General features: G+C 43.8%; 1 protein-coding gene across 1 annotated transcript in view; it reads left to right on the top strand.

The window, feature by feature from the left end:
- LOC306706344 (ephrin type-A receptor 3-like) overlaps nucleotides 1-22,309 on the top strand; it is a gene marked incomplete at both ends in the record, with an annotated part of 79,407 nt that extends 57,098 nt beyond the window's left edge. The window contains 9 exons of the mRNA XM_079173378.1: nucleotides 6,284-6,351; nucleotides 7,055-7,180; nucleotides 7,274-7,459; nucleotides 14,181-14,242; nucleotides 17,012-17,221; nucleotides 20,225-20,374; nucleotides 20,537-20,730; nucleotides 21,846-21,983; nucleotides 22,210-22,309. Coding sequence (XP_079029504.1) covers nucleotides 6,284-6,351; nucleotides 7,055-7,180; nucleotides 7,274-7,459; nucleotides 14,181-14,242; nucleotides 17,012-17,221; nucleotides 20,225-20,374; nucleotides 20,537-20,730; nucleotides 21,846-21,983; nucleotides 22,210-22,309 — 1,234 coding nt within the window. The remainder of the gene's footprint in view (nucleotides 1-6,283; nucleotides 6,352-7,054; nucleotides 7,181-7,273; nucleotides 7,460-14,180; nucleotides 14,243-17,011; nucleotides 17,222-20,224; nucleotides 20,375-20,536; nucleotides 20,731-21,845; nucleotides 21,984-22,209) is intronic.
- Nucleotides 22,310-23,640: the final 1,331 nt, after the last annotated feature.

Below are 23,640 nucleotides of genomic sequence, written 5' to 3'. Positions count from 1 at the left end.
AACATTAGTCCAAGGTTATTCACTCTCACGAAGACAAACTGTCTCTCTCTCTCTCATCTCTTGTCTCTCCTTCATCACCGACACATCATCGTCCACACACAACTTAGTTCATCTTTGGCTTGTCGCTTTGTTTCAAGGTTATTCCACCATCCATATTGGCCCTCTTCTCTTCAACCTTTATTGAATAACAAAGCTATCCTATCCTACCAAAGACCAATACATTTTTCTTTTTTTCCCCTCTCTGATTCAGATAGATAGACTCTAGTGGCTCAGCAGACACTTTTCATGAGGGAGTTATTGGACTGCAGGCTGTTACGGCTTTAGATATCAGAGAACACAGTAGCAGTACAGAACAGTTTGAGTGACGTAATGACCGCCCTCCATATCAGTGAGAGGTTATTCTCCTTATTCCACACTGCATTGTCCGGCTTTAGCAGCCCCGGCAAACTAAAATGACAGCAGAACCACTGAGTGCTGGTTTTAATTATTAGAAGAAACACAAATCAGTGCAGCTCAGTGCGGTAGATGTTATCTTGTGCTCTTAATAGCTTGGAGTTAGACTGAGGGGGAGAGGGAGCAGCAATAGAGCTCGAGGCTGAATAGACCAATAAATGAACACTTGGCATAAAAGTGACAATATCGGGGGAAAAAAGGAGGCAGCCTGCTTTATCGCACATTGTATAATCTTCTTAAAGGTTTTACAAAAACCAGGCTGATTCCCAATGTGTTTGTCATCCACGACATGGGCCTCTTGCATTTTGAATTGCCACCAGACAACTGTATCCATCTCGAGATTCAAGGGTTTTATTTGCCACATGTTCACACAAGAATTAGGAAAGGTGAATAAAAACAACAAATATTTTAAAATGAACAAATGTCAATATATGAAAGTATTGAGTATAATATATATAAATACAATAACATGGTGCACATACTCAAGTGTCAATATGAAAATGTGCTGGGCAACGCAAAGTACTCACAGATGACAATGTGGTAGATAAGGCTGAGGACAGATTGGTTAAATATTTATATTAAAAAGATTATGCTATGTATTAATTCTAAATTCACTATGTTGGAAGGTCTGACTATAATGTTTTCCACCAGTATTTAGAACCATAACCTGACGGAGAGACATTCTGAATTCAGGCTTTATCCTGTGTGCGTGTGCGTTGACCTCCATGTGCTCTGGTTTCTTCTGTTAGCCTTGTGATGGACTGGTGCCCTAAGTCTAGAATACAGCTTTCCTGATTGGGTCTACGTGATTTAAAACAATGGCAGAAGATGGCATGAGGATTTTTAAGTTTATTTAAGGTTTATTTGAACTCCTTCCTCACATTCATGCTATATTTGGCTTACCTCTGACTTTACTCCAATGTACTGTTGCATCATGGTTTAGTTTTCTCTCTCACTCTTTCTCAGGAACACTCAGGACTGTTGACTGACACTCTCCTCTTTGTCATCTGCTCTTAATCCGTCCATCAACTCTCTTTCATATGTTGCTTCTAAAAGGTGTGGAAAACACCAGCTGTGCCACAGTCATCATTTTATCCAAAATAGTTGGGTGGGGGGAGCGCTACCGTCCAGTCTGCCGTTACTTAAAAAACAAAACCTGCATGTTGTGATGACGACGATGAAGTTAGCAGGTCATTTAGCAGTAATCCTAACTGACTAAACTAAGCAAAGATAAATCCCTCACAGTAGTTTTACTGCTGAATTGGTGTGTGTCCGTGAGGCTGACGTTGTGACGTCCTTGGACAGAAAGGGATTGCCCTGGCTCATAAAGCTATACGGGTTGCCCTGCACTAAAATGATGAACTTCTCCGCCATAAATTTACTGTAAACTGATATTTAAGGACGAAAAAATAATAAATCTACCAGCTGTAAGTGGTTGGTCCTTATCACATGCGCTGTGTGCTACAGCGCTCCAAAACGTGAACTATTTTTTTATCTCGGGGCGCTAGCAGCGTGCCCTGATAAAACATTAAAAAAAACGTTTGGGGAAAGCTTTTGCTCGCACCTTCAGTGCCTCTACATTTACAACAATGGCTTTGAGGGTGCAAAAACACGACATGTGCCTTAACCTTTCTGTTACTCTCCTTCACGGGGGAGCTATGTGCTGAGTGTTGCTCTGTTCTTCTTCATTATTGCCAATATTCAAGGTCTCCATCCCACCTTACTTCAGTTCTTCTCTCCTGCACTCTCCTGTAGCCAGCGTCCCTATTGTGAAGATTTGACATCTCCTCTTTGTTGCCTCTGTTTTTACTCACTTCATCTCTATTTAGCGCTCCTTCTTCTCATAATAAGTCTACTCCCTCTTCCTTTTTTTTCTCCAGCTCCTGTTGTTGCAGCACACAACACTGCCCCACCCCTCTTTCTATCCACTTCCCTCATGTTAACCTTCGAGTTTCTATTCCTATATGGCTGCCTCCCCATCTCTCCTCGCTCTCCCCCTCCATCTGATTGCTTGTTAGTTGGTATGCAGGCTTGGACCCCCATTGTGCATTCTTGCCTGTCAGCACTCTCTTTTTCCATCTCCCTCTCCACCTCTTCCTTTGTTTTCTCTTTCCAGCTCCCAGTGTCCACTCTTTCTATCAAAAAAAAGAAAAGAGAGAGGAGAACATGGCCTGTTGGGGGGGGGAGGATGAATGGAGGGAATAGGAGGAAGAAAAGGAAGATGCGTGTGTGATTGGAAAAGTGAATATATTTTTTCTTAAAGGAAGAGTTAAGGAAGAATGTCACACCGTAGAGAGATAAAGGACAGGAAGGTATAGGAAAACAGGGGAGGGGCAATGGCTACGATAATATATGGTTGATGTTCTATGAAGGTGGGAGCTTGCTAGCAGAATGACAAATGGGTCTCGAGTGACAGAGTATTATATTAAAAAGTAAATTGATATGCAAATGTGGAGTGTGTGGCTTTGGAGGGCAGGGATAGCCTGTTGTCCTCACTGAAGTGGAACAGAGAGAGGCAGAGAGAAAGGTGAGAGCCGCTGTCCATTAAAGTGTGTGCTTTTGCGCGATCGGCGCAGGTGTGTGTACCTTAAATCTGCATGAATACACAGCTGTGTGTGCGTGGTTGCGCGTTTACTGTATGAAACAGCAGAGTGTAGCGTAATTAGATGGCAGCTAAACGGAACGACGACTTCTCCCACAGTGGCAGATAGCGCTACCTCCAGACTGCAGTGTAAAGAAGCAGCTGGTGGCGATGCGACGAGGACTATCTCATTGCAAAGTGTGTTCCAGCTCAAGGGGCTCACAGTGTAAAGTGAAAAACCTGTGGCATCCAAATCAATAGCAGACAATCCAGGAAGAGACATTCTTATACACTCGTTGTTAAAAGTACAGGACTTTGAGAGTGTCCCACATGTCAGGTTTAATCTAACACGAGAGTAAATGACCAAAAACAGGAGGCACACATGAATAAAGATTCAAAATTAAATGTGTTGTGAACTGAAGCTCAAATGTAATGAGGAACATTAGGCAAAAGTGCCGACCGAGCTAACAGTGTTAACCTGAGGGGGAACTGGAGGGTGGGTGCTACGCTTACGCAACGACGATTTCTGTCAGGATGGCATTATCAGCTGTAACCGCTGTGAGAGCTGTGCAGAGCAGCGGCCGTGAGCTAACCAGCGGGGCACGCTCACGTGCACTGACATGCACTAAAAGCACGTAAGACCGGCCTGGCAATGTCAACATAGCAAGGAGAAGCTCGGATAACAACGCAGAATTTAAATAAATCTTCATAAAAGGAAGACATTACTTCCATATCTTTACATAGAAAACGGAATGTTAAAAACAGCTCTTTTAATGCAAACTACAGTAGCATGTGGAGGCCTGGGAGGAAAAGAAGTACTGAGGCCCAAGCTACTCTATTTATATTCTAGTTAAATGACAACAATATGTAACTGGGACTGCAATCTTTTTCAAACCTAAACCTAAGACCTTTGAGTGCCTAACCATTACATGTTAATCATGCTTTCAATGACAGTGGGAATTGTAGGTACAGCATATCTAAAAATGTAGAGTTAAGTTTCAATTTAAGCAATTATTCAAAGAAGTCGCAAATGCATGATTAGCATATTGCTGTAGCCAGTAAAAAGCTATCAGTTGGTGAAAGCAGATCCTCCAAAGATAGAGCATTGGCTAAATATTCATCAGAAAAAGTGAGCTCTTTGTAGTAAAAAGTGATTTTGAAAGAAAGGTGGACCATTTACATGCAGAACAAGCAGCCGAATTGTTTAAACATGAAATAGCCTCAACCATCCATATAAATTTGTGATTCTTCTAGACTCTCCTATATATGAATTATTGGTCAGTTGCATTAAGTTGTAGATGTTAAATAAAATATCTATTTCAAACACACAGAGCCACAGCTGTTTGGAAACAAAAGCCACGGCCATGTCAAGTTTTGTGCCATGTTTGAGACTGCAGCACTAATGATTCATGACACTTCTAACTGAAGAGGAGAAATGAGTCGCTCTGTAATTACTATGGAAATGTGTTCATTTCCCATCAGACACACACACACACACTCACATATGCAGCCATGCACCCGTGGAGACACACGCACAGGGATACACATCCAGTATCGATGGGGAAGTGTTTTGAACGTGGGTCTCGCAGAACATGTGTGTGTGTGTGTGTGTGTGTGGGGGGGGGGGGGGGGGGGGTTAGACACGTAGGTCCCCACAGGATTATCACAGTTGGAGCAGAGGTGTGACCCATGTCCCCATTCCCCATATCCCATATGCTCAAAACACATGCCCCAAAGCACTGTGTTTGTGTGTGAGTGTGTGTCAAGGGGGTAATGATGGTCCCTTGGTGTTTGACTGGCTTGAGCCCAGCTGATAACCAGGTGGGGCCCGGAGAACATTAAGCCCCCTCCTCTTTATCCTCAAATACCAGCAACCAGTCTCTACCCTTATGTGTGTGTGTGTGTGTGTGTGTGTGTGTGTGTGTGTGTGTGTGTGTGTGTGTGTGCGTATTCCCAAGAGAGCCTATTGATGTCTGGGTTATACCATGCATTCAGCTGTGTAAAATCAACAGAAGGATTATACACCAAATGACTGAGATTTGCTGAGCCTAGTGAGACCCCACCTTTCTCCATTTCTGCCGCTGTGTCTGACATTAATGCTTTACTCGGTTTCTATTCCACTCGGTTTTTTATTTTTGTTATTTTTGTCTTTATCGCCCCCTTTTCTTCATTACATTTTTGTCATTTCTCTCAGCCTCCCTCTGTCCTCCTCCACTCTGCTTACTTAAATCACACACGGTCTGTGCTGCTGATTCCCAGTTACTTTTGGCTCTAAGACCAAATCGATTAATCTTCATGATGGACAGACATACCGACCGGTTGCTGCTTTACCTGCACAACAGTTGAGGAGGAAACAGAGGGGAGGAGAGGAGGCTGTCGTATTTGTGTTGTGTTTAGTACCTCGTTACATGAAACTGCTTTTACATTTGATGTTTTTTGTCCTAAAATGTTCGTGCTGAATTTAAAACAGCCGTAAATCTCAGAGACAGCGTTATGGGGGATCAGGGTTGTTAGACACTATTCGAGGCGGAAGCTGAACAAAGTGGAAAGAAATACACTGACACAAACATATGACACGTACACACACACACACATACACACACACACACACACACTAGCAGCATCCCCCTCCCCATTGAGGTCTGTAAAACAGAGTAAGTTAAACACTTCCTCACAGCTGGACGGCAGGATTGAGTTGATCAATTTGTCAATACTCTGTCTTGATCGTTGAACTGACCCGCGCTGCAGGGTGTGTGTCTGTATGCACACGGGGGGTGGGAAAAGGGCATAGAGGTGTGTGTGTGTGTGTGTGTGAGAAGCATGATAATATTGAAGGCAGTGGCAGAGGAGCGTGCATTATGGATAGATCTGCTTCTATATGGACATGTATGACACACACACACACACACACACGCTCATTCACTCAACCTCAGGCGGAATTGACAGGTAGACGCAGAGAAAAAGAGGAACAATTAGTTTCCTCCAAGCTAGTCTCAGAGGAGTGAACGTGTAAAGACAAAAAAAGGAAATATCTAGTTCACCGCTATTTGCTGTGGAGTGCGGTTCCTAGAAATATTTTAGATTCACCACCTGTGTGGAATTGCACATACACACTCAAGGGTGTGTGATCTTCCATAGACGTGCAATAAAGCTATATTGGTATCCGTGTGGTGAAAAAACAATCTGTGCCGTGTATCTAGGTCTGCAGAACACACAGGATCATAATCCAGCTGTGCATTTCTCTTTCAGACACTGTGGCTACATCAAAGCCAAGCAAGACCCCGATGAGGAGAAGATGCAGTTCCAACATGGCCGAGGTAAAGACAGACACGCACACAGAAATGTTTGGATGTGTATTGCTACCATAAATGTGCATGTTTCGGTTTCTTATCATGTGCTGTACCAAAATTCACCACTGCAATAAATAACATGACAACATGATGCACACAAATGCATATTGTTTTTGTTTGTCGAAGTTTGTGCTTACGCAAGAAAGCTTCACACCATCCAGCAATGGATCAAATCACCTGTGTTTATAGTTTACACAGTTGAAGACTCCAGCAGGAAACGCACTCACACTGGTTATTCACATGCAATAGTCGTGCTGTGTTTGCATACCTTCTAATGTAATGTTGAAAACAGTTATTACAGTTAGTGCATACGTACGTCTCCGACTTTGCTGCGTTCTCAACTAAATAAACCACGTTGTTTCACACTCTTACATAAATGTTTGCTGGCAAAGTGTAGCTCCTTATGGGTTCCTGTTAAAAGTTATGAGTCATTTTAACACCATTGCTAACAAAGTAGTTATGTGTTTAATTATGTAATCATTTGCGATGTCACTCAAACAGAACGCCCCCGCTCGAGCTCCCATTTTAACATGCAGAAATCAGTGTGGGTTCCTGGAGAAAAAACATTTCCCAGAGGGATCAATACACTATTGCTATACATACACCGAGCAAATTTGGGTTATTTCAGCACATGTAACTTTAATTTCTTCCCCTTTTCCTCCTCATGCAGTCAAGCTGCCAGGCAGCAGGATCTACATCCATCCTCACACCTACGAAGACCCCAACCAGGCTGTCAGGGACTTTGCCAAAGAGATCGATGCTTCCAATATTCGCATAGAGAGAGTCATTGGAGCTGGTGAGTTGGCAGTAAAACAGCAGTCGACTATTTATGTGTATAAAAAGAGTAACATTTTGAACCTGAATTCAAATTACTGTTGCCTTTTCGTAGGCGAGTTCGGGGAGGTTTGCAGTGGTCGGCTGCGTGTTCAGGGAAAGAGGGAGATCTACGTGGCCATCAAGAGTCTGAAGGCGGGATACTCTGACAAACAGAGGAGGGACTTCCTGTCTGAGGCCTCCATCATGGGCCAGTTTGACCATCCGAACATCATCAGGCTGGAGGGTGTGGTGACAAGATGTGAGTGACGCGTTTGGTTGAGTAACCACACACTCCCCCTTTCCTTTCTCTGTAGCGAGTGAGTGTGTCTCTCACGTCGCTGATGGCGATGTGAATAAGAGCTAACCCTGAACCAGATGGAAAAAAACATTACCATGGCAATGCTTTGATGAAACATGGCGGTGTGCATGTGAACGGCGGCTGTCTGCCTGCCATGCAGCCACTTGTTTAATTCACATGATTGTGTTGGGCAAATAGGGCAAGTTTGTCCGTGTGTGCGAAATAGACACAGGCCTGGTTCAGCAAGATAGCCGATTTGTTTTTTCGCTGGGCCTCGCTCTCAATCCCACTCTCTGTCCATCTATCTCTCTCTCGTCTCATACCTCTCAGCCAGTGTCCCTCTAATCTTTTCATTCAAGCGCTCCCCACTTTTCTCCTGTCTCTATTTGTCTCCCTCTCTCAAACCCAGAATACGTCAATGCAAAGCAGGCTAAATTTGATAACACACATTTTTCTGTCATTTTTGGACCTACAATCACACTGAAGGCACAACTTGCTCCGTAGTTTAGGCCGATGGTGTGCGTTGATGCAATCCCCCGGAGCTCTTTACTTGACAGAATCGTTTTAACCGCCAAAAAGCATGGCGGTAAGCCTGGTCCTTGCTGCACATAGGTATCCCCGCCTTCATGACCAAACTGTTATCGCGACCAAAATGCAAAGCTTAGTTTGTGTGGCTTGGTTCTCATAATTTGTGAAATGGTCCAGCAATTATGCGTTAATGAACTCCAAAGCCGACCGCTAATGTTCCATTTTTATATTATAATCTTCAGGCTGGTCAGGGCAGTAAATTCAAGAAGACAACTCTGTTAGCTCGAACCCATTCTGTGATCTCTTACCTTAAATGTCAAAATAGGTGATCACCAACACAGGCATCGTAAATTCTATCCGTATTCGTGTTGATTTCGCAGCGCAGCAGTGCCTGACTAACCGATCAAATCTGTGTTTTCTGCTCGTTCAGATGGCAGAAAACAGAAAAATATGTCAGCGATAGCAACTAAACACAGTATTCATAGAATGTCATGCAGATGTTTCTTAGAGATGAACAGACAACCAAAAGGAAGATGGAGATTCACAAATACACATCCGCATAAATACACCTCCGCTTTCCTCCTCTCTCCCTCTGTCTCACACACACACTCACACACACACACAAAGATCTTGAGTCCATCACACACCGGTGCTCAGTGGCACTTATACCAACAATAAAAGAGCATATGCATATGCATAGGCTTTTATCATGAATATTAATAATCCATAAAGTTAATTGGATGTGTTTTAGGCTCATGAATATTCAGCAGTATGCATATTAAGAAAGTGGTACGCACTGCATTTCTTATTCTCTCTCTCTGTGGTAACTGTGATCTTTACACCTTTGCATTGTTGATTGAGGCCGTTTGTAAGAGTACTACAGCAACAAACTAAATCAATTGTGGGTTTTTTTTGTATTATTCTGGCAGGAAGACATGTAATTATGGCACTTTCTTTTCAATGGCACAAGCCATTCTGATTAAAAATACCAGAATAAATTCAAGGCTTACTCCAAATCCTTGAAATGTTCTGCTGACTGTGGAATGATTGGCTTGACGGGCAACTTAAACATAATCAGGCGCTTTTTTACTTTACTGTGCTCTATGAATATAACAACACGTTTGTGCTCCTTTTATTTATTTATTTTGCTGTGTGTGACTGTAACGAGCGTCTGTCTACTTTTACATGCCTTTCTTTGTGTCTCTCACCTCACTCGTCTTCACGGCACATTGAGAAGCTGATAGAGCTCCTCAGGAACAAATCTCACCAGCGGAGCAGTAATTTCACAGGTCACAGCCCAGGGTGCATATGTGAGAGTGAGGGGGTGAGAGTTGAGATGGGTCAATAATTCCTCCAGGCCTTTTTTCTTCAGCACCAGCTGGTCCCTTCACACCGCCCTCAGTCTAATCAGGCAGGCTGACCCTGACTGCTCTGGGCTCAGGTGTGTTGGATTGGTTTGTGTAGGTGTAAGCAGTAGTAGAATCAGCAGTTATAGGAGTACTATTAGTTGGAGTAGTACTGAGAGTAGCTGCCCTGTTCTGCTGTAGCAGAAGTAGCTGTGGTACTACAGTATAAAGCAGCAGCAGCAACAGTTGTAAACATATTAATACCAGTAGAAATAATACTGTAAAAAGCAGAACTTTTGGTGTGAGGATATCAGACAAAGAAAAGAGTTTAATGGCCTAAGAACAAAATGTGCTAAGACTAAACTGGATGACAATATCACACTCGTATCTGTCTGCTAAATATGAAGCCGGAGCCTGGAGACTGTTAGCTTAGCTTATCATAAAGACTGTAAACAGTGGGGGAAAAGCTAACCTTGCTGTGTCCAAGGATACAGTGTGTGCGCATTAAACAGACAAAGTGTGACATGCAGAGGTGCTGGTAGGGCAATTCTTTTTTTTAACCTTTGAATAGAACCAGGGTACCGGTATGCCTCGGATTCTAGTCTTTATGATAGGCTAAGATAACCAGCTGCTGGCTGTAGCTTCATATTTAACGGACAGACAGGAGATCATCATCATCTGACTCACGTCAAGGAAGCACAAAAGCACCTTCTTCAAATAGGAAGAAGGAGCACTTTAGAATGCTTGATAATGTTAATAATAGTCTTACCAGTAACAGCATAGAAGTACTACTAGTGCTATGGTAATACATGATAGTAGTAGTAATGATGGAGGGTAGCGAATGTAGCAATGATGTTATCGTGGTATTTATTTGAATTTTGCACAGTTGTATTTTGCATTGGGTATGTGCTTATTTTGAGTCTGCTTCTCTGTGTGTGTGTGTGTGTGTGTGTGTGTGTGTGTGTGTGTGTGTGTGTGTGTGCTATTTCCTCTTAAAACCTCATAAGCCCTCTGCCTCCTCCATGTGCCACTCTAATAACCTACTCTGCTGTCTGTCACCTGATTGTTGCTATTGTCATGCTAATTACAGCACCACATGCGGGGAAAAAAAGAAGATCTTTCTTTTCTCTGTCTGCCTCTCTACACATCAGGAAAGTGCAGCATTCTGCCCCCTCCCCTCCCCTCCCTCCCCCCTCCATCTCCTTATCTTCCCCTCATCTCCCCGTCCCTCATTTTATCCATCCATCCTTTATGTGTTTTACAATCGCTGCAACAATCGGCTCATTTGGAAAACCCTCAATTACCGAGCTCCATCTCATCTGCCCACATTGCCACCCCCCCTCTCCACACACACACACCATCACACACACACACACACACACACACACATACACAAACTGCAAAGGTACTATCAAAACCGGCAAAACCGCCCGTCTTTTCCATCCGTCTTCTGTTTGAAGAAACTAGTGATTAGTTTTAACTGTGTGTCTTTGTGCGTTGAATAATAAGTGTTTCAATCTTTCCTGTCAGAGCGTTGGAAGTTATTCACGTTTTGAATACGTATGCAGATCTGGAGATTGGACTGTGGGGACAAATGAGGAAGAGGAGAAACAGGAGGGGAGCGTAGAGAAAGGGAGACAACGGGTGCGGGACGGAGGGAAGAAGTGAGGGGACGGACGAGATAGGACACAAGAGCGAGGAAATGAGAGAAAACAAACGAGGGCAACGGGGGGGAAGATGTTGGGAAGAGATATGAGGGGGGGGGGAAAGGGTGGATAGACGAGAGGAGAGATGGCGAGCAGACAAACGTGAGGAAATGAGAGGAGATGAGAAAGCGAAGAGGGGGCGAGAGAGGTGAAGAGAGGGGTGGAGATAAGGTTATTGAGTTTCTGTCTGACTGTTTCTCCGCACCCTCACGTGGCGCTTCCCAGAACAGAGATCTGTCCCGTGTTAAAAGCATCGTATCACTTAGTTCAGAGCCTTAACATTAATCAATACAGCAGTTATTTCATTTTCTCGTTTGTACCTTGGGCCGCCTCATTCAATAATGCGGTAATGCGGCCCGCTAGCGCAAACACAGATAGCCACTCATAATTGAATTGTCCAGATGTATACGGACTGTATCACTTTCGTTTACACTCACACCAACACACACAGAAACAGCCGCTCATAATGTAATTTTACCAGATGTATAGACTCCATCACTTTGATACACGCATACACACACAAATTAACAGACACACACACACACACACACACATATGTGAGGCCTAAATAATCCTAGCTCCATCCTGGGGAAAGCAGAGACCACACTTTCTTCTCTCACTTAATGAAAAGTGGTAAAAAGAAGAGCAACTCCCCACTGATCGTTCCATAACACACTCCACCTGGCAGAGCATCGATACCCAATCTGCACACACACACACACACACACACACACACACACGCACACACACACACTGGGAGGTGTTTTTTAGCTCCACAAACGGCTGCGTTATTTCTAAAGGCGATGAAAGGCTATACATTGGAATGAATATGAATGTGATTAGTTAATTATGCGCTTTCAGGAGGAAATTGCAGAACGCTCAAAAATGTTTGGCAGTGAGGTGCGCCGCGCAGAGTTGAAGAGGCTCCGTGCTGCCAGTGTGTGTGTGTGTGTGTGTGTGTGTGTGTGTGTTTGAAATGTGGATGGCATGTGATGAAGTCGCTACAAGAACTGAAAGGGATTCATTGTGTCGTCGAGTGTGTGCGTGTGTTTTGTGCTGGCACTTAACAAAAAGAGACGGAACGAGCTAATATACAGCTCAAGTGCGTGTGGTCGGTTTTTATTGGTAACCTCTGTTATCTTTCAGAGTTGCGGGGATGATTCTGTATGGCAGGTGTCCAGATGATGGCTAGTGATAGCAGAGTCTGTGTGAACGTGCCAGGCTCACATGGACCTCTAAGCCGACACAACAGGATGAATGTGTTTCATTGGGCTTCTCTCTTGACCGCATGTAACACTGTGTGCCTGAAAGTGATATTCTCCCTCAATGGTAAAATACATACAAACACACACATACACACCTGCCTTGGTGGACAGAAAGCTGTGAAGAGTCAGACCTCCTTTCAGTCGGGATCAATCCCATCAACGGTTTTATCTGTAGCTGTGACAAACACACACACACAAAAGCACACATATGTTCTCCACCTCTGATCAGAGCTGAAATCAGATGGTCATCCCCCCCATCCACTTGCCATGCCCTGAAACCAGCTCTGTCTCTCACACACACACACACACACACACACACACACACACACACACACACACACAGAGTGACACACAAACACAGGCCCCGTGTGGAGATAAATGTGACCAGCAGTCCTCACCCCCAGCAGAAGAAAATCCAATTCTATTTCACTTTTATCCCTGAGACTAATGTTACTGTCAGGGAAGACACCACCACCAGAGACCAGGCAACTCTGTTTGTGTGTGAGTCCCAGTGTGTGTGTGTGTGTGCGTGCGTGTGTGTGTGTGTTTGCTGCAGTGAGATAGTGAATTCATTTAAGGTGATGTATTGCTGTCTTTACCTACAATCTCACTGTAGGCCTCGGTGGTGTTGTTCCTGCCTTTCGATGACAAGCATTTGACCCCTCCTCCTTTCCTCTCCCTCTTTCTCTTCCTTCTCCTTTCCTTCTTCTCTTCTTTCTTTTCCTTTTCCTCCTTCTCTTCTTTCTTTTCCTTTTCCTCCTTCTCTTCTTTCTTTGCTTTCCCTCTTCTCTACTTCTCTTCTCACTTGCCCTTTCCTCCTACCATCCGTCTTTCGTTTCCCTCTTTTATCTTTTAACCCTTTGTTTCTTTTGTCCAATTCCCATTACTTTCTTTAATCCTTGATTTGTTTACCAGTAATTTCCTTTCTATTCAATTTTTTTCTTTCAATTCATTTCACAATTCAAATTCTTAATTCAATGGAGCGTCATTGGCATGGCATTTTGATTAAAAGAGAAAAAAAATGGAGAAGGGAAGAAGAAGGGAAATTTAATTTCCTATTGACTGTGTTCTAACAGTCCATAAGAAGATTATGTCTCATGCAGTCTCATCTCCACGCCAGTTTCTTTTTACCAAGAATCTCTGAGGTCCAATTGGGGAAATGTGACCTATTCATCACAACTGACATAGGCTGTGTGTTTACAAGCCATGCACGCACACACACACACCATTTGTACTGCACATTGCGTGTTTGTTTGTGATTGGCAAAGCTCGGCTGTAGGGGATGGGGGGGGGGGGTAACTGGGGAGGACCCTGTAAAACGTGGACAACCGCTGTTTTTGGTGAGCGGGTGTGTGCCTGTGTACATGTGATTGCAGGTACTTTGTTCATCATTTGTAAGCCCCACCAGATGCCATGCAGGGGACCATAGTGCGCGGGGCCTGTCAGTCAACCACCCCTTCATCACACAAACACACACTCATGTAGGTGCAGGTGCATGTAGCGATCCAACCACAACCCCCTTCCCCTTGAGGCTGATTAGTATTCACGAGATCTCAGGAGGCCCCTAATAGACACACACACACACACACACATATTCTGGAGGATTGGTCCATTCTAATTATCTACTGGCGTTTATGGAGAGGGCTGATTAGAAGCTGTCAGTGTGACTGATGACGACATGCCATGTTATCCCCTGGAGAGAGACAGAGAGACAGAGAGGGAGGTTGGTCACAGCTGTGGACTCCACTACTTCTCCGACCTCGTCTCTTTGTAGTTGGTGTCTTTCTTCCTTGTAATTCTGCTCCAATAACGGCTGCCTTATTATGTGCCCCCGTAGGTAAACCAGTGATGATCATAACGGAGTTCATGGAAAACGGATCTCTGGACACTTTTCTCAAGGTGAGTCGCAGCTCAGTTGGAAGGAACACGACACACATATTTCCTCCAAGGCCAGGGCCACGTACGTGTCTTTACAAAGGCCCTGTGGAAAATGAATGAACATTGTAGCGTTCACCCCCATCCTGGAGGGCACATTCTTTTACGAATAGATCAAAAAAAGATACTTGACTGAAGTTGTCTTTCATCTCAAGCTGGAGAATTCTGTATATAAAACGTTTCAAGGACGTTTTAAGGACTTAAGTTAACAAGTCTCAATTAAAATAAACACTATTTCAGCTCATTAGAGTTTTTAAACTTGAGCCACATTGTTATATGTAGTCACCACATTAGGAATGTAATGGATACAGTTTTACACCATCTAAAAAATAAGAACATAGCTGTTGCAGTTATTTCGCAGCTAGTAACGACACATCAGACAATTTCAAAGTAAAGAAAATGCAACACATCTCCACTAAATGGTACAGAGTACGTAGAAGAGTAAATGGCATCTGTAATTAGATATGGTGATAGTATTTTTAAGAGTTTAAGTGACACAAACAGTAAAAACAATGAAAATCATTATTGTCTAAGCTGCAGGAAAATAACCTCCAAAACACCAAAGAGATTTAAAAAAAAAAATGATAGAAATATAACTATTATTATTATCATAATCTGAAAATGATCTCCGTAAAGAGAAAAAAACAGTTTGTAGAGTATAAATCCCTGCCAGAACATTTCAAAATGAAGTCTGGAAAAGCAGATTTTACTCAAGGTTATTGCTGAACCCTTTATTAGTGAACAGATTTAAAAATCAAAGGGAGTCTTTAGATTATTATTACTTTAGTTATTGAAATCGACATTATGACAAGAGTTAGAGGAGCCTGTCACTCAATACGTCATTACATGAATTGATGTTTTAAAAAAAATGATTTTTCGTAAAGCCTATCCTCTAAAACACATCACAAACCTGCAGACAGACTAACTCAAGAAATCTAAATGTATTTCTTCAAAACTGACCGAAGATTTTGAAGTATTTCTCCCAATGTCAATTATATCCACAAAAGTATGGATCTTTATTACATTGCAGATGCGTAAGACAAGCATATAATGTCGTAAATGTTGAGAAATGTGTGATTCATGACTCCTGCTCGTGGAGCAAACGTAGCAGTATCGATTTAGCTGAGGAGCTTTGAATTAAGGTTTTTGCATACACCCAGATGAATAGCTTGTTGCAGCCCCGATGTGCCTCACATTGAAAGTCCCCCTGATTCATATTCAGAGTTGCTTGTCAGCCAGTAAAATCACTGCAGTGCTCCAAAGCCATTAAGTCTGTGATGATGGGCCCATCGCTAAATAGACACCAATCCCATCAGCAACACTGAAGCAAAATGAAATGAAATCTGACGGATAAAAAATGGCCTGAAACACACTCACACACACACACACACACACACACACACACACACACACACACACACGTACACACGCAGCACATGCATTTTGTGTGTTGCAGTATGTATTGTAATGAGGGTCATAAAGAGTGTTCGCAGTGGCTCAATATAATTATGGAATTTTATGGGTTTTACAGCTCATCCGTGCTCCTGGCATCCATATGTGTCTTTAATTACGATGACCATTTATTAAGCAGTCGTCCCTCGGAAACAACAAAACCACTGTTCTGCCCGAGAAGCTCGTCCTCTTTTCGTCTCCTTGTTTCTACCTCCAGTAGCCTTTCTATGCTTTTCCCTAGTATGTGTTTCCTTTTAGTTTTGTGGTAAACTTAAATATTATGTTAGAATTTGCCCAAAAAGTCTCATTTTTCATCATCACCTTTCTCATCCGTCTCCTTCGTCTCCTTGTCTAACCTGTCTGCCCTGCATTTGTCTCCTCGGCTCTTTCCCCGCCCTGCCCACCCTTCCTCCTTCCTGGCAATGCAATGTGGTGGGCAGATTGATAGAGGAAGTCTGTAGGTTTGTTAGACAGTCCAATCAATCAGCATCTCACAAAACCACCGGCTAATTAACTTACTCCACAGCTGCCGAGGGAGTGAGAGAGAAAGAACGATAGAGGAAGGGGAGGGGGGGGGGTGCACAGATGTAGAAAGATGAGGGGAGATAGATAGATGGAGACTGAGTCAAAGTAGTACAGAGGTCTCTCTCTCTCTCTCTCTCTCTCTCTCTCTCTCTCCGGGACAGTGACTGAGGACAGACAGAGATGGATGGAGAGAACAAAGACACAGAGGGAAGGAGAGATGATATAAAGGAGAGAGGGTGACTGATAACATGGATGGCTTTTTAACGGGGGCCGTTGGCCCGGGGCAGAAATAATTGGCAGAGGAAGGTGAGCTGGACCGTCATCGATCAACAGGCTCTGCTCTCTGCCAAAGACCGCTCAAATATGAAATCCAGTGAGCTCTGCTTGCATGCACTGTTAGTGTTAGAGAGGAAAGTTTTGACTTCTCTATCAGATCCAATCTTCTGCAAGCAGGATTTTTTTTGGTGATTCTCCATCGATCGCTGGGTGGATCATTTCATCTTTTGCTTGCCACCTCCCAGAGAGAGGTCAAAGCGGAGGGTTAGCAAGAGCTGGATGGGCTTCAGCGTATAGCCCAGAGACAAAAGCACGGATTGCTGCCATTACAGGCGCTTGAATCCTGGCTTGAGCCTGCACTTCCTGCTGAGGTTGTTGTAGGACTTGATCCTAATCACTATGCCCCCCTGACGTGGCTGAACGTCAACATTTACACCGTGATGTGTGTTAATTCATCGTTCTCCTTGCCTCTACCTACAGAAACACGACGGCCAGTTCACGGTGATCCAGCTGGTCGGCATGCTGCGCGGCATCGCCTCAGGCATGAAGTACCTGTCAGACATGAGCTACGTTCACCGAGACCTGGCAGCTCGAAACATCCTGGTCAACAGCAACCTGGTGTGTAAGGTGTCTGACTTTGGCCTGAGTCGAGTTCTGGAGGACGACCCGGAGGCTGCCTACACTACAAGGGTAAGACGCTCTCAGCTGTCATAAACAAATGTTACCTCCAATTACAGTTCGCCCATTGACCTATACATCTTTAGATTAAGTCCAAAACCAAAACCATGTAATCATTATTTTAAAAAAGAAAGCTGATCTGAGAATGACCTGAGGATAATCAGACCTGATCCAAAACGTGGTCCACACAAACAGACCCAAAGAAGAAGAGCAATAAATGTCATTTTTACGGGACTTGACAGTCCATACTCTCCTCACACACGCCATGTGATCAGAGCTGATAGCAAGTCCACTTGTACCCACTTGGTATTATCACCATTCACACATATGAACACAAGCACTAGAGGCACAGCTGGCTGCTATTAAATGTGAATGGAAACCTCTGAATGATATTCTGGCTCTGGCGCTGCATTCAAGACTCCAAAACTTGTCCAAAAGGTGTGACGTGGAGCAGTTGAGAAAGTTTATGGAAATTATCTCCGACATGGGGGAGTGACAACCAATCATGCTTGTTTTGATTCCCACAGGAAATAGAACAAGCACTTCAAACTAAATTTGGGGAAAGCTGATCACCGTGTTAAACGGCTTCCCAATTTGATATGACTTTCCAAGCCAATTGAAAATGATGCATGAAAACACATCGCTCAGGAAATGAACCACTTTGTTTTCCATGATAGAAATGGGAGAAAACAACCATCCAATCAGAGCTGGATATGTAAATTGGGGCTATACACGACGAGGAAGCTCATGAGTGGCAAGAGGGAGCCTGCTACTTTGAGTCCATATGTGTCAACAGACCTGACACTCATGGCTATAGAGCGGGACACTGAACCTGATACAAATGCTTATAATTTGGACGACTCTGGCCGAGTGTCTGGTCTCAGTTGCTACAGTAGGAACTGAGTGGACGTGTGATGACTTCTTCTCTACATTTATAAAATGTCTCTGTACTGACTGGACAAAGCCGTAAGGCTGTAAGGGCCCTATCTTACACCCAGCGCAAAGCACAGCGCAACTGTCATTGCGAGTTTCAGACTGGTGCAGTTTTAACGCCCACGTTGTATAAGTTGCAAATGTACTCGCGCCCATCTGTGCGTCCACAGGTGGGTGGTCTTGATATGAGGTGTGGACAGGCGCGTTCTTGAGGAAGGAGAGAGCCAATGTGCCATTGACCAACTATAACTTGGACTACAGTCAATGTTGCAGTATTTTCCTGCTATTGAAAGGGTGCATTATTCCGATCAGATGTGCCTTTATTTGCGGGTTCACGCGTACTCTCTGCTCGTTACACACACACACACAGGGACGTGCAGCAGCGCTCCTCTTCAGTTAATTAGGTTATCAGCACAGTCGCTCACATGCAGGAAAATTGAGTTGTTGATGGGACAGAGGATTACCAGACGGCGGAGGATGAGGGTCCACTGCTCTAATATAAAGTCTGCATGCGCACTTTCACTTTGCGCTAGAGCAAATCTGTTTCCTGAGCAGAAAGACCGCGCGCACCTTCAATTTGCCAAATCCACCATCTGAATAGCAATGTGCCAGGTGCAGGCACATCTGGCTATAAAGGTAATGGGAGATGACCATCTGATTGGTTTAATACATGTTAAGCCCCAAAACGCACCTGTGATTAATTAAGAGGCTTAATACAACCTCTTTTGCCCCTTGCGCTGGTTAACTAAAGTAGAGATGGACTCACCCTGAATGCTGTTAAGCCATGCACTTTAGTCCATGTGCTGTAGATGGTTTAAATAGGGCTCTAAAACCGTACTACACAATGCAGTTGGATTTTCATGAGGCCATGAAACCCAACTGATGACATAAACGTATACTGTTCACAAAATTCAACACACACATTGGATGTATGCATACACACAAACTTCACGTTTTGCCCGCATATAAACAGATGAAAGAAGTCTTTGGTAATCACCATCCTCTCACAGAGCACGGAGAGAATGAAGAAACTCAACCGTCAGTGAGTTAAACCACTGCGGAGTAACTCATCTAAAATGCCCACAAGGAGATGGCATTATTCATATTCATAGGAAGTGTTGGGGATGTTATTTTTAATATGGCATTAGCATTGCCCTGGGAGGAGTGTATCAGCCGCTGACTGCTCTATTGCAATCACACACACACCCCCACTGATGTCAGGAGACCTAGATGGAGAGCTGCAGGCATGAGGCCGAGGCGGAGATGGGGAAGAGACACAGAGAGAGAGAGAGAGAGAGAGAGAGAGAGGATATCAAATAAGACCGAGATCGAGGGAGGCTGAGAGAAAGAGAGGGAGCAAGAGAGAGAGAACGAGAGAATAAGGGAAGGCAGGCGAAGGATCCAGGGAGAGCAGTTAAGAGAAAAAAAGAGGACGGGGTAGGGGGGTGGTGGAAACAAAAGTACAGTGCCGAGTGACTTGGCAGCTTTGTCTTTTATTTGACTTTGACCAAGCAGAGATGGGAAATGCTAGGTGGTGCAGAGGCAGCTGCCGCATGTTAAAAAGCTGAACTGAGCCCTATAGAGGTACGGGGTGTGTGTGTGTGTGTGTGTGTGTGTGTGTGTGTGTGTGTTAGACGGAGCGAGAGATAGAGAGGGCGTGGGTATCGCACTGCCTATTCTGTCTATACAGTGGGCTTTATGGAATCCGTTTGATCTGTGCATCAACAACAAAGGCAAGAGAAGAAGAAAAGATGGCAAAAGAAAGTCAAGTGTAAGAATAAACACTGGAGCAAAAGTAGCCCTTATGTTGTGAGCAGATTAAAGAGGGAGTGTTTCCTTTAAATTGGTGTATAATGAGACCTGCTCTGTTTGTAAATGCAGCAGCGCCGCACCGAGCTTCTCTGCAACTACCATCTTAAAACGTGTTTTATCAGCTCCACTCCTATTTATTATAGAGCTTAGCCACAAACATACTAATGAAGCAACCTATACATATTTATACCATGACAGTAAAACACCAAGTTCAGGGTGACATATTCAGTATGCCAAGAATGTGTTGACTGTGTTGTGAACCATCTCCAGGGAGGAAAGATCCCCATCAGATGGACGGCTCCAGAGGCCATCGCCTACAGGAAGTTCACCTCAGCCAGCGATGTGTGGAGTTACGGTATCGTCATGTGGGAGGTGATTTCATACGGAGAGAGACCCTACTGGGAGATGTCCAACCAGGACGTGAGTCACAAACACTTACATCATGTCTCAGTTACAGCGACTGCCATGTTTTCCTCAATCTTCAGCTCAATGCTTAACTTAAAGAATTAATTTCCCGGGACATTTCTTTTTCCCTCGCTCGTATTGATCTGGTAGCTGATATTTGACCCTCTCTCCCTACAGGTGATCAAAGCAATAGATGAGGGCTACCGCCTTCCCGCTCCTATGGACTGTCCTGTTGTGTTGCACCAGCTCATGTTGGACTGCTGGGAGAAGGGACGCAGCGACAGGCCAAAGTTTGGACAGATTGTCACAATCCTGGACAAGCTCATCAGAAACCCGGCCAGCCTCAGAGAGCTGGCCAACAGCTCAGCATGGTCAGTGGGAGAAAGTTGTAAATTGAAATCCTGAGTTCAGCTCTTTCACTCACACACGCATGTAGTCTGGAGATACCTGGATTACATTATAAGACGGTACATGCATAGAAGACATAATCACTGCTTTAGATCTACGTTGTAAATCTACTTTGTCAGTTATGAAAATTGTGAAAAGTAGGAAATGTCATTTTTTTCCCCCTGGTAATATCCCATTCTAATCTCTTATCTCTGCAAAGTAACATTCGTCAATGAAAAGGTATGAATATAGGATTGTGGGTTGGCATATCTACGGTCTCACATTCTAAATTTAGACTCGCTGCCACCCCGGTTGTATTGCACACAACCATAGAATATCATTTAACTGATGTTAAGAACCAGACCAGCTTACAGAGTGTGCAAGAGAGTATGAGCCAGTCCCTTTCCTAGAAGACAGAAGACACTTTAAAAAAAGATAAAATAACAAATCCCAGCACAACTGAAAAGACAACAGAGGAGAACTACTCACAAAGGCCTACCCCCTGAAGACACAAAGAACTGAGACCAGAAAGAAGAGTCTTATACACGGGTCCTTATAGACCGTCTTTAACTGAAGCATATGAAGCACAGTATGTAAGTGCATATCGTATGCTAGTGCAGACGCAATTATTACTACATTTGCAAGGTATTTTCGGAGTTTGAGCATGCACATGAGCAAACACAAAGATCTTTTACAAAATAGCAATAGAAAGCAAACAGTCAAAGAGTTTGACAATTAAAGCCATGTGTGTTTGTACTGGAGGCGAGGGGATGAATCATTAAGCACTAATGGGTAGGTTACATTTAGGGTTCATATTTTCTTTTCACAGTGGACTTGAGTCTGTCATACTGTGGTTGTTGCAGAGCTAAAGCTATTCTGTCCAAATGCAGATAGAGCACCACGAATGGACATTAATTGGCTCCTCAAGTGTGCTGCTGACACTTTGCATTGTTATGAATGCCCCGAACAAGAGTTGGACTTAATAACAGCTCCAAGGGCAAATAATGGACTTCGGCACCAATCAGAAACTATTATTTACTGTAGCCACTCAACAGGACAACATTTCATTGAGTCGTGAGTGTGCTTTGTATCCCAGCAGGGAGGACGCGTCCACCCCAGAGTTCAGTGTGAGCACAGTGGATGAGTGGTTGGAGGCCATCAAGATGGGCCAGTATAAGGAGAACTTTTCCAGTGCTGGATATGTCAGCTTGGACTCAATCCTCTACATCAGTGTCAGGTACAAACGGCTGGTGACTCATCCCAGTTAAATTAAGCACTCAATAGGTCAACATTGTCAGTAAAAGACACACTATATGCCACTTGAGTGTCATTTAAAATTAAACAAGGGGATTTACACAAGTATCTTGGACATGAAACCTCAGCAGCTGCTTGGCATTTGAGAGACAATGAAGATTCTTTTTTGTGCCATTAATGAATTTCTTTCTTTTCTATCTTCCTTGTAGTGAATTGGCTAAGATGGGTGTGACTCTCGCCGGGCACCAGAAGAAGATTTTGTCCAGCGTGCAGAGCCAGCAGACCCAGGGGACGCACGTCCAAGTATAACAGTTTCCACACAAACACACAGTGAGACAGAGCCGAAATGGATTGCTCCTGTGAAGAGTTTCTCCACTGAAATGGAGTCCTAATGGATACTCTGTGCTCGGGCCTCCACTGATTTTGAGACACTCTTGAGATGGAGACAACATGGACGCTTGACTCCTTCACCTTTTTGCAGTTTTCACCATTCTTCCCATCCTCCGATGGGCACTCGCGGCTTCAGCACTCAAAAGTCCAAGCAACACAGCCACCATTACAGAGCAACAGAGAGACACGCGTCCAACAACAAGCACTCCAGACCATTTCACGTCATTTCAGCTCAACAAAAGAAGAAGAAAAATTGACAACAAAAAAAAATAGAATATAATTATCATCACTGTCTGTGAGGTGTACAGTTGTTTTTTTTTGTTTGTTTTTTTACTGTCCTTTTGTTTCTGTTCTCACCTTGAAGAGTTTAAAAAGGGTCAGAAGAAATGTATATGTGTAGATATATGTTTATATGGGCTGTGTGTGCCACAACCGTAGAGATGGACCTAATGTTTGTATTGGTGGTGAGGTTTATATCGCTCAACCTTAACGGGAGTTATTCCCTCGTAAATGTATGGCCCCCTCCATTGTATACAGAAAGCCAATGAGTGAGCAGAGATTATGAATGACATGAATGTTTAGGGCGAGGGGAACAGAAAAACTGGACCTTAAAAGATAGAGCGGTATGTCGATTTTGCTAGCTCATGTAGGATGGAAGTATTATTCATTTAAATTGTGTATTTGAACAGGACAAGGGCTTCCCTAGAGACTGCTCTCAGACACACTTCCATAGCTACCAGACCCAGTGCACCTTTGCTAGTCTGTTTGCGCTTGTGATGTAACCGAGTGCAAAGAAACAGACGGAACTGCTTAAGCTGCAGTCAGCACAGATACCTTTTTCTTCTTCCATAACTGACTATCTGTTCCAAACAACATTGTCTGTTCAGCTGTTACAGTATGATGATGTTGGGAATATTTCAGCCCAAAAGTTTGCCTTCCCATGTTTCAGGTGTGTAAAGAAAGTTATAGTGTTTTTGTGTGGAGCGAAGGTGATGCTACGGCCATCATAGAGTTGACACTGATAAGAACGTGGACCTTGTTTTTCCCAGTGTTGTGCCATGTAAAGTAAGCTTGAAATGTTCATCTGGGCAACATACCATAACTTCTACTATACTCCGTCCTTTCATGAGCTCCTATGGCTGGATGGTAACACGAGGCCAGTCACAGTAATTACAGTGTTTCGTTAAGATAATGAGAAGGAGCCTTGGAATGCATCCTTTTTTTCAGCAGGGCAAAATATACGCAGTGTT

Source organism: Pholis gunnellus (genome assembly GCF_910591455.1).
Source record: "Pholis gunnellus genome assembly, chromosome: 14".
NCBI lineage: Eukaryota > Metazoa > Chordata > Actinopteri > Perciformes > Pholidae > Pholis > Pholis gunnellus.
The sequence above is the reverse complement of the archived record's forward strand: the minus strand, read 5'-3'. Positions and strand labels throughout refer to the sequence as shown.